At 46.9% G+C, this 17,769-nt stretch overlaps 2 protein-coding genes, 1 long non-coding RNA gene and 1 other non-coding gene across 7 annotated transcripts; 2 read left to right on the top strand and 2 right to left on the bottom strand.

The window, feature by feature from the left end:
- Positions 1 to 5,501: 5,501 nt before the first annotated feature.
- Positions 5,502 to 12,816, bottom strand: LOC120687655. Its single transcript, XM_039969687.1, has 3 exons — positions 12,606 to 12,816; positions 6,381 to 6,496; positions 5,502 to 6,270 (listed from the first exon to the last, which is right to left on the bottom strand). Exons 1-3 carry the CDS (start codon positions 12,717 to 12,719, stop codon positions 5,943 to 5,945), a joined length of 558 nt encoding a protein of 185 aa, XP_039825621.1. The 5' UTR covers positions 12,720 to 12,816; the 3' UTR covers positions 5,502 to 5,942.
- Positions 9,848 to 13,121, top strand: LOC120687658. 4 transcript variants are annotated; one of them, XR_005680797.1, is made up of 6 exons: positions 9,848 to 10,070; positions 10,425 to 10,507; positions 10,724 to 10,875; positions 10,991 to 11,077; positions 11,429 to 11,632; positions 13,107 to 13,121. It is a non-coding gene; the product is annotated as an uncharacterized LOC120687658 (long non-coding RNA). The 4 variants fall into 4 exon arrangements; XR_005680799.1 differs by lacking the exon at positions 13,107 to 13,121 and having other exon boundaries at positions 9,852 to 10,070; positions 11,537 to 12,125; XR_005680796.1 differs by lacking the exon at positions 13,107 to 13,121 and having other exon boundaries at positions 9,854 to 10,070; positions 11,429 to 12,125.
- LOC120687656 (AP-3 complex subunit sigma-like) lies at positions 13,120 to 16,418 on the bottom strand. Its single transcript, XM_039969688.1, has 7 exons — positions 16,256 to 16,418; positions 16,011 to 16,053; positions 15,868 to 15,929; positions 15,488 to 15,584; positions 14,965 to 15,035; positions 13,677 to 13,768; positions 13,120 to 13,594 (listed from the first exon to the last, which is right to left on the bottom strand). Exons 1-7 carry the CDS (start codon positions 16,322 to 16,324, stop codon positions 13,528 to 13,530), a joined length of 501 nt encoding a protein of 166 aa, XP_039825622.1. The 5' UTR covers positions 16,325 to 16,418; the 3' UTR covers positions 13,120 to 13,527.
- A 71-nt stretch (positions 16,419 to 16,489) lies between these two features.
- Positions 16,490 to 16,562, top strand: TRNAR-CCU. The gene has a single exon. It is a non-coding gene; the product is annotated as a tRNA-Arg (tRNA).
- Positions 16,563 to 17,769: the final 1,207 nt, after the last annotated feature.

Raw genomic sequence — 17,769 nt, 5'->3', positions numbered from 1 at the left:
TTTTATACACTATAAAAATCTATGCGTGGACGACCGAACAAGACGGGAGCTGCAGCATTGTGCGGTCGAGTCATTGTCGTGCGGTGCCCGTGCAGGGGCTGGCTGTCACTTTGTCTCAGCGGCAGATCCCAGGGGAGACTGCAAGGAGGGCCGCATGACTACATGAGCGATCTCCTCCGGAACCATGTTTTCAAAAAAAGAACCATCTCTTAAGTTGGAACCTTGTTTCTGCCCAAAAGGGGGTTCAGATTAATTGGGTTTAGTGGGTCACCCTCTTCGACGCCTTTGGTTATCGTGATCGACTGTGCTCTGTTTCGTACAAGCTGGTGCCCCTTTTGCCTGCGCGATTTGGAGGGTTCCTCTTGAGTCTTGAATTGACCCACCCCCGTCACCACGGCTCCTATGGCTGTCGGAACGAACAGTCGACTCCACTAGCCGTCCGACCGAGCTCGTGCTGCTGGCCACTGTGCAGCAACACTTCGCCCCCACGTCAGGCAGCGCCCGGTGCCCGTCCATCCGGCCAGTCCTTGCACGACGCAGAATCCTGCTGCTAGTGGACCGGCTTTCCGGTACACGCAAGTACACATGTCTCCACGCACGCACGCGCCGCACACCTGGGCCCTGTTGCTCACCGGCGCCGCGCACGCCACGCCCGCCGGCCTGAGCCGATTGCGTAGACAGGAGCAACGAGCGGCGCACCGTACGCATGCACCCTGTGCGGCTAGCGTGCGCGCCGGCCGATGCTCGCCGCCCGCCCGCGAAATCATGGGCGCGCGGCTGGCAACTTGCCCGGAAGCGGACGCGCTGTTCGTGCGGCGGGCTGCAGGCGGGCGCGTCCTGCTCTTGTGCGGTTGTGCCTAGCGACGGGGCGGCACGGGTGGGTCGTCGGAGGCGAACCGCTGGCACAGCTAGCTCTCTGGGCTCTGTTCCTCTCCTTTGGCCGGCATGGTGTGGCCGCAGCCTCGCAGGAGCACGAACATACTCGCGTTTCCATGCGCTCGATTTGGCTGTTCTCCACATCACCCACATTCACATGCGCCTGCCATGTCGATTTGGGCATTTGGCTGTTTTGCCACGGCGGCGCCGCGCGCCCCGGCCCACCACACGTCCGGTGAAGGGGAACACGGAGCCATGGGCTGGTGCGCGCGGATCTGCGGCGGCGGGCCGGGCGGCGTGGTCCGCGGCCGAGCGAGCTGAGCCTGAGCGCGGACCCCGGAGTGCGATCGATCGATGGCAACAGGTAGGGGGCCTCCGCCCCTCCCGTCGCGTCCCGCCGATCCCATTCCCAGGCGGCCAGCGGCAAAGCTCGTTTGTCCCGGCGCCGCTTCTGGGTGTGCTCCGGGCGGGCTCCGGAAGGGCCAAACCCATCCGCTTCCGGCTCGTACCACTCCACTGTTGTCGGTTTCCTTTTCCGAGATGCTGCTTTCACAATGGTTGGTGAAACGCATGGTGTCTATCTATCCTACAACTACAAGCACCGAGTGCCGACGGGCACTGCGTGTTGCACGGAACCAAGACTTCAGCTTCAAACCAGGAGTTTTTGTCGTTCCCCATTTGGCGACGCACTGCAAGGTCCAACGCTACATTTTCTTTTGGCATTTTGATAGCCTTTATTTTTTTTTCTGAAGGAAGTGAACCACCGGAGAGTCAAACGAGAGGTGTGCGGTTGTCACTGAATCGCCATGCATAGCCGATAGATTTGCCGTCGAAGCTTGCCGGTTGGAAGCTGGAATCTACGGGCTGGCCTAGCGCACCTTTCGGTGGCTGCCAACAGCTAGGCTTCTGGGCATGTGGCATCCACTCCCCCAAACGTTTCAGACTTTCAGTGCAGGTTCAGAACCCGTTGCATCTTCTCTGAACACTGAATCCCAATTAACTAGCGAGCTCCGCCACTCCTGCCGAGAAATGTTCGCCCTTTAACCTCGCCCTTATCCTCCTCTTCCCCCCTGTCACTACTGACGGGCACGCACAAGGCACAAAGCCCACACGCCCACACGTGCCCGCACGGACCTCTCGCGCTTGGATAACAAAGCCTGCTGCACTGCATCGGCGAGTCTACCTGCGACCACCAGGAAATTCCAAAACTGGGGGAGCGGCCACGCCGACACCCAAAAGCGGCCGTGCGGCAGCCTCCAAATTACTCGAGGAAATCAGGCACCGCTGCCACTGGATCGCCACTGTGCCATGGGCAGATACGAGCCGGGGCCATCAGAGCAAGGCATGGGATGAACAATAGAAATGGAGAGGGAACGAGCGAGGCTGCAGCTGCAGTGCAGGGTACAGCGCAATTCCGTGGGTCCAGGCAGACGTACCATCGTACGTGTCATGTCCGAGTGGCGGCTGTAGCACAAGATTAGCTTGGCTTTCTGCCTGTTCACCTGCAGCAAGCCACACTTGCTGCACTTTGCTTAGCAGTCCTGACTGACCCATCATCTCGTTACTTTAACTAATCGCCTATCAGCCTGTGCACTTGCTTGAGCGGCAGGCAAGGGGTACTTTTTTAGCTGGTGATGTGAGGTTTTGCCGGTGGCTTGGCCTGGAGGGCCGGAGGCGACAAGGACGCCAGACATTCCATGGCTTCAGATCTTCCCAAAGCGCCCGGACAGACGCACCAATCGCGCTTCGGCTTTGTGCTAAGCAGACGGGCAACCTTTTTGTCAGGTCATGTGTCGTGCCTGCTTCATCAGGGTTTAAACTAATGGCGCCGTCGACGTGGGCTCTCCAGGAACTTTGACCGGAGGGCGCAGCGTGGGGCCTCGGGCCGGTGGGGCTCACATGGCATTGGCCGTTGGGTGATAGGAATTGCCTGTGGCTTCCATCCGTGTTAAAATTGGGGAACAGAAATGCATGGGTTTCTCCTCTGTTCACATGAGCAGAGAGGACATTGCAATTGTTCAGAAAAGCGAGCTGCATCAGTGACCGGAGAATTGAACTGCTCGTACTAGCTATACATCTTGTATCTATCATCATCCGTGGAACTGCTGCGTTCAAAAAGAAAAAGTTGCACTGTTTGCAGATTCCGGATCCAATAATTCCAGGAGGGACAGCATGAGTCCACAGCGCTCCCCTCGTAGCCGTCGCGAGCTGAAGAATAATCAGTGTACTATATGTTTGTGCACGCACATGCGTGCATGATCGATCCAACATTTCCTGCCAAGTAAAGGGCGCCACCTGCACTGCAGACGACACCATCGCGTCACCATCTTCTTCCCCGTTGGCTGATGCGTTTAAGACGTTTTTTTTTTTTGTGATCACTCGATGTCTGAAGCTGTGGATAAGCAGTCAGCAATAGTGAATTCAGTGCAGTCACGCTGGATCGTGCATAAAGAAATGAAATGCGTCGCTTGCAAGCGAAAACAAACAGGAGCTGCTAGACGTCTCATGGTTATGGTTCACGATTTATAGTCGGCCGGTTGCAGCCAGGAGGTGCAAGAGAGAACAAAGAGGAACGGCCATTCTATCGCGTGCATACAAAACGCAAAATCGGGCAGCTAGTCGACAAAACATATAGACCACCAGCCGTCACTGCAATCCACAGAACGTCGCGTGCAGATCAGAGACATATCTGTGATCATATGGCTGTTTGATTAAATAACCTGAATGAGTGAATGTGCATAGCTCCATCATCGCAAGTTCTGAATATGACGCTGTCGCGACGTCGTCCACGGTGCTGGCCCACGGACGAGATTGTTTTTCTTTTATTGACGTCGAAACCATCCTTCTCGGAGACAGTCGATCGATATCCCGGGAATTTCTTGGCCCAAGAGAAGTCTTTGAATGAGCTCCACCGATCGATCACGCGTCGCCTGTTTGGTTCCAAAGGCCGCATGAATTCAGGCGCAGGTCATGAGTGTTCCTTGCAGCACGCAACTCATGTCCCTGTTGCTTGCAAGGATACGCGAACAGGTATAATTTGCAGCTTGACGAGGACTTTCAAGACGAGGTCGAGCCAGTCGGTCATGTTCCTGTGACAGTGAGCAAGAAACAAGATTGGCAGCAGCCTGTTGAACATGACTTCTCCGTGGTTCATGATTGTTGATTGGGATCTATTCCGAGTTCTTCATGCACATCCAGATGCAGTACAAACGTACATTGTAAAATTCTACTCGTAGTAATGAAGTTGTTTACAGAGTTGGTACCTACTCCAGCATCGACCAGGCAGGTGAGTTCATTTCCAAAAGAAAAAAGAATCCAGACAGGTGAATCCTATGCCTGTTCATTCGGAAGGACTATTGATTTTCCGTGGCCATACATGTTATCACATCAGCCTCTAACCTCTCCAGCACAGCATCATGTATTCATGTCGCTGGGATCAGTGTCCTACACGACAGCATTGATCAACGTGAAAGAAAACGAAAGGTGACTTCATTCTTGCAGTCACGTCGAGCTGAAATTAGCTGCTGCTGGCAGGGAAGACAGCGTTCAAGTGAAATCTAGAAAGAAGAGCGCAGAAAAAGCTAGCAACGACAAGAGCGAGTGGCGGTCACTCACTTTGATAAACAGAATGTTACTTCTCCGTATAAAAAATTGCCGCGACTGACGTCCTTGGTGACCGAATAAACCCTAGTCTATCCTTGGTCTATAGTACAGGCAGTGCTGACGGGAACAGGGGGAATAATTCAGGCACTGGAGCCTGGAACAGTCAGCTCGCAGTGATGCACAGAAAGAAGAGAGCGGGGAGCACTAGCGTCTAGCGCCGGCTCCGGCGTAGAGCGCGCCCCTGGTTCCGAGCTGTGCTCGAGAGCTCATGCGCCGCCAATGGCCAGCTTCCAATCGGCGTAGAATAGCCAGGGCTCGCCAAAGCCTACGGCGCAAGGCACATCATGCACAGGGGGCCCTGTCTCCTCGTACACTGGTGGTAGGACTCGAGATGTACCCGCTGCTTGTCGTCGTCGCAGCAGCAGGGGTTCTAGGATCAATGATGCGTCCGAGTCCGGCTGCGATGATTCGTGTTGGAACGCCTGCACTGGTGTAATGAGCTCAGCTGCTCAGGTGAAGTGTCTCTGACAGATCGAGCTTTTGAGTCGCTGGTGTGGGTGATGCAGATTTGAACGATAGGTGTACGTGTTTGTTTTGTTTGGAAGGTCGCTCTGCTATGTATTGTGGCTCTGATAAACACTCAATGCTCTTGTACCACTCGAAAGGAAGACGATTCAAATCTATCGTGAAAACTTGTTTGTTTCATGGATGTTGTTCCGATCTTCTGATCCCTTCAGTAGTTTAGGGATGCGCCAACCAAAAACTTCAGAAAGAGAGGGAAAAAACTGTAGAAAAAGCTGAACTATAAAATACGTAGGAGTAATTAGCGAACCTCGAATGAGCCACTAGCACGAGACTTATGTCAAACTGAATTTGCATGTATCGTTGGGAATTCTGAAGAATATATACAGTATGTTCAGCGTTGCCCGAAATTAGCCCATGGGCCTCGATAACATCACATATGACATACTCCCCGCTCCGCAATACTTACAGTAAGCAAGCAACTATCATCACAGAACTCCGAGATATAATCTTAAAAAAAACATATACTCAGAGAAATCAGCGCGCGAAACGCAACTTTGAAACCACGCGCACAAGGAAAACTTTGTCAACCACCAACATATCCACCACCATTACAGAAAAAAGATATCAAGGGCAGCACAGACTTCCCACCACAACACAGGTTTCAGGACTCAAAGATTCATCTGAACTGCTCACCTCAGAGCTGCAAACATGCGCTAAAGCATCTCTCTTCCTGTCAGCAGAAATTAAAAGGCATCTCCCTTTACATGCTGACCAAGAAACAACCGCACTGTCATTTAAGCTTGCAAGCTGCATTAGCCGAATCCAGGGGGCACCATAGGATCATCATCATCACCCGCCGGGCCGCTGGCAGCAGCTGGCTCACCTCCATTTAACTTCGCTTCATTATGATTTTCCAAATTTGGCTTCGGCTGCTGCGTCTACTCTGCTGCTACTGTTGTTGTTGTTGCTGCTGCTGCTGCTGCTGCTGCTACTGCTGCGATGTTATTGTGCTGATTATTTCTGCCAAAACCTGGTGGTTCCAACGGATCATCATCCTCCGCCTCGGCAGCAACAGTAGTTTGTGTTTTTGCTGGCAAAACTTGTTGCTCTTTGCCCTTCCTCTTCAGCTTCTTGGAAGAAGGCTCATGGGCCTCTTCAGGGTTCAGTATCCTATTGTAGACAGCTTCTACGGTTCCCCGTATATCAGTTTCATTGGACTGGATGACATTCCATACCTCATCTGATATCTGACCCATTATTTTGCTCCTGATATGGAAGAGCGGAGTAGCAACAAGTTGTGTTAGCAATCAATATCTACTGTGGACATTAAGAAGGATAACATTTTAAAAGCTTTTACAAAATGTGGTTAAACTTACCCAATATCTTTATAAATTGCATCAGAAAGTTCTTTTAATTTTAACTTCTCAGATCCATCTTCTTGTAGTATCACTGACTGTTTTACCTCTGAGATTATTTTGTTGCGTAGCACCTCCTGCAAGAAAGATAGCAAGCATGCCATCAACTTATTGAAGTATACGCCATCAACATATCTGATGAACAACGATATGTTGCTGTGTTGCAATCTGCAAACAACATCTACTGAGCAAGATGCTGACCATGTAAGAAGTTATACACCTATCTAGCATGGTTTAACAGATATTGTCACACAGATTTCAAATTGCCCAATAGACAAGTGATACAACACAAGAACTGTAAATAAGATGTGATCACAGGAAATCAATCATATGCACATTAAACATGGTTCCAAGGACTATACGTAGAGAACCCTGATAATACACCCTTCATGTCTCAAAAAAGAAAAGAAAGAAAGACAGCACATGCTTCTAGTACATGGAAACTTCTACCGGCGGAGCTTACATAAATAAAGTCCATGAAGAACAGGGCATTTTCATTAGATGGACTGTACTACTGGAACAAAATTTGGAGGCATTTTCATTAGATGGACTGTACATCTGGAACAAAATTTGGAATGAAGTTGAGCACTTGGCAATCAGCACAGCTCATGAGTGACAAATAATAATAGACAAAACTCAACCATGGCAAGAGAGCTGTCTCCTGCACTCCCTGGTTAGTTATAAGGTAGGGGAGTGCAAAACTTTGGCTGGCCAGGAAATGCAATTTATAAATAATAATAATAAACAAACAAAAATTTGACAATGGGGGAGACTTCCCCCAGGCTCTGTTCTAAGAAGATGTCATGCTTCAAACCCGGGTCAGGATGGGAGTTTCGACAACTCATGGAGTTCACCGCTCTAACCAGTCCACCACAAGAAGCATAGCTGAATCATAACTAATAGCGCAAAATATCATGCTGATAACATTTGTTTATAAGAAAAATATACAGATTACTGTCTCTCAAATTTATATGTCAACAGATGACCAGGTAATGATAATTATGCAATACCAAATATCCCCAAAAGGCAAGAGCTCTGACAGATGACTCGAGCAAATGGTGCTCTGTATCACTGGTGTTACAGTTTCAGAAAAGGTAATATTGGTAGCCTGAGACACGGATTATCAAGGCTACTGATATGAGTATTTATCTCTACACCACCATGTTGCAGCAGCCTTACAAGGTCAAGCCTGAATGGCAAGACCTCCAGCTCAATGGGAAAAGCTCATAAAATTATTTAGCCGTTATGCATCACAAGCTCCAATCCAGTGAAACCATTTTTGGCATTTCACTCAGCAGGGACGATTCAACTCTCCACTCCAATTATAGTCCTGATTAATGCAGCATCTCAAAACCACTGCACGTGTTGGGAGTGGCAGACTGAACGTTTCCACAATCCTAATACGACAAAAGGGAAAACACTGGTCTTATGGCAGCTTGGCAAAAAGCATGTTTACCTTTCTTGCGCGCCAAATTTTGAATCTCCGAGGAATTGAAACATAGCAAGAAAAAAAATGCATATGCATGTGAAGACCCTCCTCAAAACTGAACCTTCCGTTTTCCTAGGCAAACCACAGCCAAATGTACGCATATCTGAGAAACTATTAAGAACCTCTTCAAGTGTCGTATCGTATAGAGGGAAATACTTGAAAGTTGAAACTTCCTTCTTCCAAATGCAGCAAAGGATAACATAAATTAAAAAAGGGTACAAAGTACATATGCTCCCTTATGTTCCAAGTTCTCTTCCACCAAGCTGCAAATTATAATTTCTAAAAACTTTGCAACAAGAATTGAATCGAAGCACTTCAGGACCTTAGGATTTCAACTAAACAAACACCAGAACTTACATTGTGGTTTTCTCAAACGGGACACCATGCAAAAGGATCTATGCCTAACTCAAGCACCCATCTCTAAACACGATTCCTGCACCAAAAGGTGAACAGCCAGCGTGGCCACGTCAGCGCGGCTCGCCTCGGCCGTCGGATCGGCCAATGGACGGCCTGGATCGCGCGTTACCTTGGTTTTTTTTGCAAAAAGAGCCCTCTGTTTAGCTGAAATCAACCCGCAGTCCACGGAAGCGCGTAAGTTTTCCACAAAGCTCCTTGAGCTCCACTCCTCCCTCCCCGGCCGCGCCGCCCCGACCGCAACGCCCCTCCCCTCTCCTCCCTCCTCGAAGCTGCGGAGCTGTGCGGCGCGGACGGGCCTCGCTGCGGCCAGCTCCCGGCAGAGACGAGGCGGGCAGAGCAAGGGCAGGCGTGCGGAGCAAGGGCGGGCGGCTGGCGAGCGCGCGGAGCAAGGGCGGACGGCGGCGCGGCCTCGAGCTCGACCACGGCGGGGCCACGGCGGGGCGGCAGAGGCCCTCGTGGGGCGCGGCGAACGGGGGCCGCCGAGTGCACTGCGGGGGAGCGGGCGCTCGTCGGGCGGCGAGCGTGCTGCGGGTGGCGCGTGGCAGCCGCGGCGGATCGATCCCCTTCTTCTCCCTCTGTGACATCCCGGCCCAGGGCTTAATAGGATTAATAGGATACTCATACCAACAAGTTGCAACTTCTTTTCCGGAAGCCGGCCTCCAAAGAACTCCGAGGTTAAGCGTGCTTGGCCCGGAGCAATTTGGGGATGGGTGACCGACCGGGAAGTTATTCCCAGGTGCGCACGAGTGAGGACAAAGTGTGCAGAAAAGACTTGTGTTGGTCTGTGAGGGCAGTCTATGTCCTAAAAAGCAGCCAGATGTAAGCGGGCCCGGCCTCGGGGAGGCGGGGCCCGGCCTCGGGGAGGCGGGACGTTACAGACTGGTATCAGAGCCGACTCTCGCGGTTTCACGGGCACGTACGGGCGTAAGTGCGGAGGCATGAGCACGGGCGCGTGGGGGCGCAGATGCCACCGGCATGTGCACGGGCGCGTGGCGGGTCAGTGCGCGAGCATCTGGGATGCGCCGTTGGCACTGGACGCACGGACGTGGCACAGGGACCGTTGGCACTGGACGCACGGACGTGGCACATGGGCTGCTGGCACTAGACGTACGGGACGTGGCCAAGAGAGGACGTTCTTGGCTTGGGATTGGCCGACGAGGACGTCGGTCTCTTAAGGGGGTGAGCATGTGATACCCCGGCCCAGGGCTTAATAGGATTAATAGGATACTCATACCAACAAATTGCAACTTCTTTTCCGGAAGCCGGTCTCCAAAGAACTCCGAGGTTAAGCGTGTTTGGCCCGGAGCAATTTGGGGATGGGTGACCGACCGGGAAGTTATTCCCGGGTGCGCATGAGTGAGGACAAAGTGTGCAGAAAAGACATGTGTTGGTCTGTGAGGGCAGTCTATGTCCTAGAAAGCTGTCAGATGTAAGCGGGCCCGGCCTCGGGGAGGCGGGACGTTACACCCTCCCTCTTTGTCTGGCAGAGGAGGAGGAGTTGCAGCGCCAAGCTGTGCGCTGGTCAGCCGCGTCGAGTCACCGCGCCGCCGAGCCTCCCGTTAGGCCGCCACGCCGTCGGTCCGCCTGCGCCACCGCGCCACGCCGAGCTACACGCCGGGCCGCCGCGGAGAAGAACGGAGGAGGAGGAGCCGCAAAGTCGACCTACCCGACGAGTACCCACGCCGAGCCACCACGACGCTGCGCTTCTTGCCCAGCTCCGTGCCCCCGAACAAATCCTACTACTCGTGAGTTTCAGCTCCCGATCTCCTCCGACAGATCCAATTCCCCATCAACTGCAGTTGTTATAAAGAATTGGCTAGGGACGATTTGGTTCTATAGATAGGATTGCTTGCTCTGCTCCCCTTGAGATTCAGAACCACACATGGAGGATCTGGTGGATCACAGCAGCTGCATGTAGCTTTTGATGAGAAAAAATCCAAATTTCAATTGTTTCCTGGCATAAAACCTTTCACGAGAAAATGAGTGATGGGGAAGAAAACTGGGGAATATCTTCCAGAATCCCTCATGTGTTGGAGAAGTTAAAATAAGCGGTGCTTTTGAATATTTGATCTCTGAAACATGTTTCTCATCTCTGGCAGGACGGCGATCATGGCGAAGGACGCCTTGGCCTTGATGGATCATTTGGGGTGGAAGAAAGCACATGTCTTTGGCCACTCTATGGGTCAGTCCTCCTTGGTCTGCTGCACGTTTCAATTTTGAGATAATTCTTTAACTATCACATACCATGGTATTATGCTATTTGTTATGAATCTAGAATTATTTTGCATCCCCTCTTTAGAATATAATCATATACTGATACACACTGAAATGAAAATAACATACATTTGACAACTTATTCATGGAACTCTTCTGTACTTCTGTACTGTGTTGCTTTCAGGAATGTGTCAAGGGCATATCTTCAACAGGAATGCAATCTAATTGCGGTCTTGAAGGGCAAGTTAATGCATGCTGGACTCACAACATGATGACTACAAAAGAATTAGAGACAATACGCTCTGCCGGTTTTCTAATTTTAGTTATTCATGGAAGGTTAGTTTCTCTAACAGCAGATATTATATTCAGAGAATGGTACCATTTCACTTGACTTACATAATATGCACGTACGATATAACTGCACAATTGTGCAATGCAAAACATCTAGCAGAAAGGCTTCTTCCTACTGCTAGAATGGTACAACTTCATGGTGCAGCTCGTCTATCTTGCCGCTTGCCGAGCCCTCAGTTGTAGCCATGTATGTCCCCTTCTACCCACCACTGTCTATTAAGAGCACATATGCACAGCAAGTGTTCGCTATTTTGCCTCTATGAGATCATTGCTCAGTTTGAACTTGGAACATATGTACAAATGACTGCTATTATATTCATCACCTACAAATGGATATGGACCATTCCATTAGCTTAAATTATACATACAGTGTGTGTATAGTTTTATCGACTCATAAATACTTTTAACCGCCAACTCTGGTCTCCACAACTTTGGATTATTTATTATCTGGGTTGATAATTTTACTTCTAGAAGTATTGAGGGTATGACACAAATGAAAATTAACTGAACAATGATTAGTTTAATATTTTGATCTCAGTTGAACAAAGGTTAATTTGGTGTCCATATGGTAAACCGCAATGGTCTCCTTGCAAAAGTCATACCGTGTACGCAAAGGACGGTATTCATTCGCCGCCTTATGATTCAGATACGTCGTGTTTTCGATCATCTGTGCATTATGCTGGGCGAGGTTATTTCTACGGTACCTCTACAACCAAGAAAGCAACTGAATTCTCCACTGACGGTATGCATTAGAACTCTTGTAATTTCTCTGCACTCCTACAAGGCTTTGAATTTAACAGGTGTGTTGCTATACTCTGCATATGCTATCCATCTCACACTTAATTAGGGAGGGACCTAGGTGCAAAGCATTTGTCCTATTAAGTTTTGCATTTTATTTTATGTTTCAATCAGCTACAAGTTATAAAAGCTATGTAAAATCAGGATTCTCATAACTCGATCTATGGAATAGATATATTCAAATTCAAATATTCAGCATTACAGATTCAGTTTCTGCATCTATATCCATTTTACATATTAATTTTTTAATCATTTACTTTCAGACACACTGCTCCAAATCTCAATTCCATCTGTATAATAATATTTGACAAACCAAATCAAGCAAAGGTTTATTACCACCGGTTCAAATCCATGCATCTGCCTATAGTCCTAGATAACCACGTCTGTGAACGCTATTGTCCATTGTTTGTACTCATCTATCTAACTACAAAGAAAAATAAAAAGAAAAAAAAAAGAGCGTAAGGATGGCCATGCGCGGCAACGCCGCTACCATTTCTAGTGAAAATGATTTCTGCCATAGCAAACCCCAGTATCCAGTACTTTCAATGTCATCAGAGTTCTGCAGCAGCTCTCCACTAGAGAACTACCAGAACGCAAAATCTATTCCAGCCTCAACCAGGGCTCAATCTGAAATGATCCCTACATAGGCTCGTAACCCCTATAGGCTTATAGGAGACCAAACGGACGAAATGCCGGAGAAACCCTAATCTCCGGGCCACCGATTCCAATCTCTTACAAACAATCAACACAGTACCTAATCAAGTAACGGCGATGAGCAATCCGCCAGAGAATTTAGTGAAAATGAGTGGCATATACGCATCAAAATTCCACCGCGCAGGATTAGGGACTAGGAACAACGAAATCGCAAAACCTTGGGGCAACGGATTTGGGGGGTTGAACGTTTGGGGGAAGCTTACGTTGTCCTTGACCTTCCGAACGATAGCGCGGCGGAGGGCGTCGAAGTCGCCGTCGTCCTTGAGTCGCCCCACCACCTCCGCCGCCGTCGGCGGCCGATGCTTGGGATCGCTCATGGGATCGGGGAATGCCGGCTGGAAGCCTCAGTTTTGCTGTAAAATGAAGAGCACGGGTATTATGCTTGTGAGTTGTGACCATATGCAGTGTCCTAACTGAAATTCGAAGATCCCAGAACTCATTATTATTAGCCATTGGATGCAACTGATCAGATGGCTAGAAAATTTCCAGTTGCACGTATTTAGGTGCAAATAAAAAACTATCACATCAGTTTCTCTTTATATTGGCATATAAAAATAATCGTTTATTATTTTTTTATAAGAATCATGGCTGATTATTGAGTTAGGTTTACAGTACAGCAGCCAATCGCCCCTTGTTTTATTTGAGAATAAATAAAAGTGCGCGCGCGGCCACACGCTGATGATTTAACACTGATCAAAATTCAGGCAACAGTCATACTACCAGAGAGTAAAGAAGAAATAAAATGAAGCTCTGCAGAGTTACATCTATGAATGCCAACGTCTGGCCCAAAAAATTTCACATCGATCTAAGTTCATACAGCTGAGATCAAGAGGCGAATGAGAAACCAGCTATCCCTCTATATTGCTACAGATGCATAATGTCTGAACCTCAGCAAGCACATTCAGACAATCAGTCCAAGCAAACAGTACTGGACTACATTCAGGTCACAGGCTTCAAACCATACAGCTCGGGCGCGATACAGTGAGACGCATATTAACCAATAACAAGTGACTGTGTCCAGGGGATTCAAATCTTTAGAGAACTGAAGGTAAGCTCGAGGGCCAATCTTGTCTTCTGTGGTTCAGATCACACCATGAATGTTCAGTCGTGGAAGCGAGTGAAACCTTAACGACTGAAACGCTCTGAAATCGACTTGGGTATGAGGCTGGTTGTGCTTGATTGTTTCTCCAGTCTGTGTCAAGAGATGACAGTGTTTTCAGAATTAGACACAAGAGTGCAAGCAATAAATGAAGGGATAAGGCATAGGGTAGAACCTTGCAATCTCTTCCACAGATTTCATTATTTGCTCCGAACTTGTTTCAATCACCTGTCCCCCCAGTATCATCTCATCCAAAATTGTGTGCAGCTGCATACGTAAATAGTATAGCACATCAATACAGAAGGCATATGAAGAAATGTAATACAGCTGGAATAAATCCTTGGGACATTTGGTCTTGAGAAATTGAGCATTTTTCTATACATACATGTCAAAGTATTCTCACTATGGACACTGCAGGAAGCAGGGAACAAGGAGTTTCCAGCAGCCAGCACCATATGCATCCGCATGTCCATAGCTAAGGGCCCAAATTTTGGCGAAGCCCTCCTTTTGTCTTAAAAATTCACATACTAGCAAAATTCTATTGCCCTCTCTTGTGATGACACGAAATTATGCTCCACTAGCCTGGCCCTTTATATGCTTTTTTCTACAAGTTATGCACCACTAAGAGGTGGCAAACGAGCTGGGAAAGAGCAATAATGAGGAGGGAGCGGGAAGGTTGCTGGAGAGTTTATGAGGACTATCCTCATAAACTGCTATCTGTCAGATTTATGAGGACTATCCAATGCATAAGCATAAGTATGAGCGCAATTTAGGGCCAAGCAAGCAAGCAAGGGAATAAAGAAAATCTTGGCTCTATCACTCTGCCTATCCAAGGCCTCTCCCCTATGGGTGCCCTTCTTTCTCTAGTGATATTCTTCTTCAAGGCCATTGTCATCCAACCTTCTCCTGTTGTGCTATGTGCCTATGTACTAAAAGAAAATAAGCCATTTCAAACCTGCCTGGTTTTTCTGAGGTATTCATGCAAAAGTTACAGCTTCAATTATGCTTTCGAACTCGGTCGAAATGTAAGAGTCTCACATATTTAAGTTGTCCAGGTACTACCAACCTTCTGTGGCCATTAGACTGACTTAAAACCACACAATTAAAGTCAGACAATGGTGTGTCACTACAATCACGATAACTAGATGTGTGGTAGTGGTAGATAATGATATAGCTATGCTGCATAACAGGTATTCTTGGAATTGGACATTGTTATACTAAAGCTTTTGGATTTTCACTGCAGATGACCCGTATAATAATAGGCTAATTTAATACAGATAATTCGGTTACTCTGAAATTATTTTAATGGTGTCTGAAACCTTTTGCAGTCCACCTTTTTTGCTACCCAATATGTGATGCGTAAATGAGGGGTCAATGATAAATGGAAACTCAGGAATATAACAATGCACACTTAATAGACTGACTATATAGAACAAATGGTCGAATCAAGAGGATCACGGTACCTTGTTGAAGTTAAATACAATATCAAGCTCACATACATTCTTGAAGCATCTATCCAATGTTTCAACAAAAACTGTGCACAAAACAAAATTCATACAGATTATATTATTCTCCTAGAATCAGAGCTGATAAGAGGACTCCTTTAGACAAAAAGGAAGGCAAAAGAGATCTTCCACGACAGTGAACCACAAGGTGATAATCTCAGCAGCTAAACAGAAAAGAAGGAAATAGATTAATGTTTAGAGCGTCCTAGTGTAGTTACATCAAATTAAGATTGCATTGCAAATCTAGAATAGAAAATTGCAAGTGAGGTTGTTTCAATATTGAAACAAGCATAACAAATAGTTCACGATTATGTACTAAGACAAGTCAAATAGGTTAATATAATGATAACACACTGAATATAGTCCGTTCCTTATGAAAATGTATTCAGCCTTTCTCTTTTATTTATGCACAACTCATGTACCTATCAATTCTAGTAACTGAAATAAAAACATCAGCACCAATAATAAGCCATTAGGTTACCTTGTATGAGATCAAGCATGGCGAGTTCATTCTCAGAGCTATCAAAGACAAAAACAAAGTATAGGGTGGCCAAATGCTTGTAGACCATTTTTGTTCCCTGCAAAGCACAAAGAAGAAAATCAAACCTTTCTGACTTTCATCAACTTGCTGTCGATAATGTGGCCAGATTTAACCTTGATGGAACAGAAATCGTAAACCTAACAAGGAAAACTTAATTTACAACATTTGCATACCACTGGGCAGTTTGCACAATTAGGGTACATGCAGATGACTTAAGATTTCAATCTGTATATCCAAAACCACAGAAAACAATTGGTATAGCAATTAAATCCGTTCCTTTTTCCATCGCTAGCATTTGCGTACCCTAGATTAGCCCTTACCGGGCCAAAGATCGAGTCCACCTCAACGAAATTGCTCACGCCGTCAGGCCTTGCAGAGAGTACTGAAACAAGAGATTCCAATAGTTCTAAGTACATCAACCATACAAAATTGGGGAAGAAATGAGGAAGCGAACCGTGCATACATTGGAAGACACTGCGGACGAGCTCCTGATGCTTCTCCGGTGGCTGCAGTCATGAAACGGAGGTGGAAGTGAATAAAGATTGAGACGAATTTGCTTCAGTAGCGTAAATTTTTTTATAAAGAAGGGATCCATGGATGAAGCGGTGCTTGATCTGGGTGGGGAAATCGACCGAGCACTTGGGTGGGTGAAGAGGGGGGAGGGGGAGTAAGGGGTAACTGTAGAGAAGAGATAAGAAGGATTGGAACCTGGAAACTGTAGAACTTGAGGAGGCGGGGCTTGGCCTGGGTGCTTATCACCATCACCGCGTGAATCATGGCCGGCGACGAGGAGGCGGCGGAGGTGGCTGGAAGGGTAACGATCAGATCGCGAGTGCTAGTCAGCAGAGGAACTATTTTCAAAAAAAAAAAAGTCAGCAGAGGAAGTAATAGGGGAGAATATATTAGGTTATCAAGGAATTGTGACAACAATTAACCGAGAGGGCGCCTGTAGCTCAGTGGATAGAGCGTCTGTTTCCTAAGCAGAAGGCCGTAGGTTCGACCCCTACCTGGCGCGTTTTTTTATGCTATTTCGGTATTTCCCGTTTTGCTTGAGGTCCCCATTTTTTTAGTTTTGTTTTATTACTATGTAAAATAAAATGTTAGTGTCATTTTATTAGCATTTTTCGAATCTTGGTGTCGTATAAAATGTTTTATTTCAAGTTGTTTGGATCGATTCAGTAAAGGTTAAAACTCTCAAGTTGCTTGGTGAAGTGTTTTGTTTCGCTTACAGCTTTCTACGTGGACAGAAACATGAAACATCATGTCGATTTTGATCCTATGTACTGATTTTGTTGCAGTTTTGGACTCTAATGGTCTCCTGGATATTTTTATGTAGAGTTCCTGCTAGGTAAATTATTTTTACTCTAACATGTTCGTATCAAATCAGCAACAATTTTGACTAAGCACAATATGAGGATATTTCCGTAAAATATGTGCCAGGGAGGCTCTGTATCTTGAACGACGTTAAATATTTGCGCTATATCTTTGAAACATCTTTCACAGTTTCTTAATTTTCCAATCTATATGTTACAGCAAACTCATTACAAGAAATTATTCTTGTTTCATTTTTTGTGGAGGTATCAAGATTGGGTCCGATTTTATGTTAGGATAAACATTGAGCTTGCCAATTGCAGATTTTAACAAGTTTGATATTGACTTGTTGAACACTCTAGCCCACAGGTCGTGGAAATTTGCAAATATAATTTTCCGTCACTAATTCCTTGTGGTTGGAGATACTTGATGTGGACTAGTGGGACTGCCTTTACCTAGTTTGAGATCCTGGTCACAAGGTGAGAGTAGTCAGTAGATACTCTATTGCTGCCAACCACCTAAATTCATCGCTATTTTTTTTGGTTGCCTGGATAACTATCGATAGCATTCTTCTGATGCTACTTCTAAAACAATGACACATCGGCAGAAATTTTGAATCACAGGAGAATAGGGCCCGTTCAATTTTTTTCCCAATTAAAAGCCTGTAATATACAACATTAATACCTTTCAAAAAAATACAACATTAGTATGAATTGAATTCACATTAATTTTTGATTATTTATTACGTTAGACAATTTATTCGCTGCTTTATTATGGGCTACAAAAATGGGAACGGGAGAATGTTCGCTTTGTCGTCATGGGTGTTTTATATTTTATATATTTTTCTTCTAGGTTGCAGTAGGACTTTATGCTGTCATACATGAAGCGGTGGTTTTGGACTCTGGTGTGCA

The sequence above is a fragment of the Panicum virgatum genome, chromosome 9N (genome assembly GCF_016808335.1).
Source record: "Panicum virgatum strain AP13 chromosome 9N, P.virgatum_v5, whole genome shotgun sequence".
Taxonomy (NCBI): domain Eukaryota; kingdom Viridiplantae; phylum Streptophyta; class Magnoliopsida; order Poales; family Poaceae; genus Panicum; species Panicum virgatum.
This window is presented reverse-complemented; position numbering and strand designations above follow the sequence as displayed.

Bases quoted from the DNA above. Each gene is read 5' to 3' on its own strand.
- LOC120687655 (XM_039969687.1), bottom strand. From the start codon at position 12,719: ATGAGCGATCCCAAGCATCGGCCGCCGACGGCGGCGGAGGTGGTGGGG. The intron at 6,497-12,605 runs GTAAGCTTCCCC...TCTTTCTTGCAG, and splicing joins TTCGGAAGGTCAAGGACAAC to GAGGTGCTACGCAACAAAAT. The intron at 6,271-6,380 runs GTAAGTTTAACC...CTTCCATATCAG, and splicing joins GCAATTTATAAAGATATTGG to GAGCAAAATAATGGGTCAGA.
- LOC120687656 (XM_039969688.1), bottom strand. From the start codon at position 16,324: ATGATTCACGCGGTGATGGTGATAAGCACCCAGGCCAAGCCCCGCCTC. The intron at 15,036-15,487 runs GTAACCTAATGG...TTTTGTGCACAG, and splicing joins CATGCTTGATCTCATACAAG to TTTTTGTTGAAACATTGGAT. The intron at 13,595-13,676 runs GTTCTACCCTAT...CTCTTGACACAG, and splicing joins TCTGTGGAAGAGATTGCAAG to ACTGGAGAAACAATCAAGCA.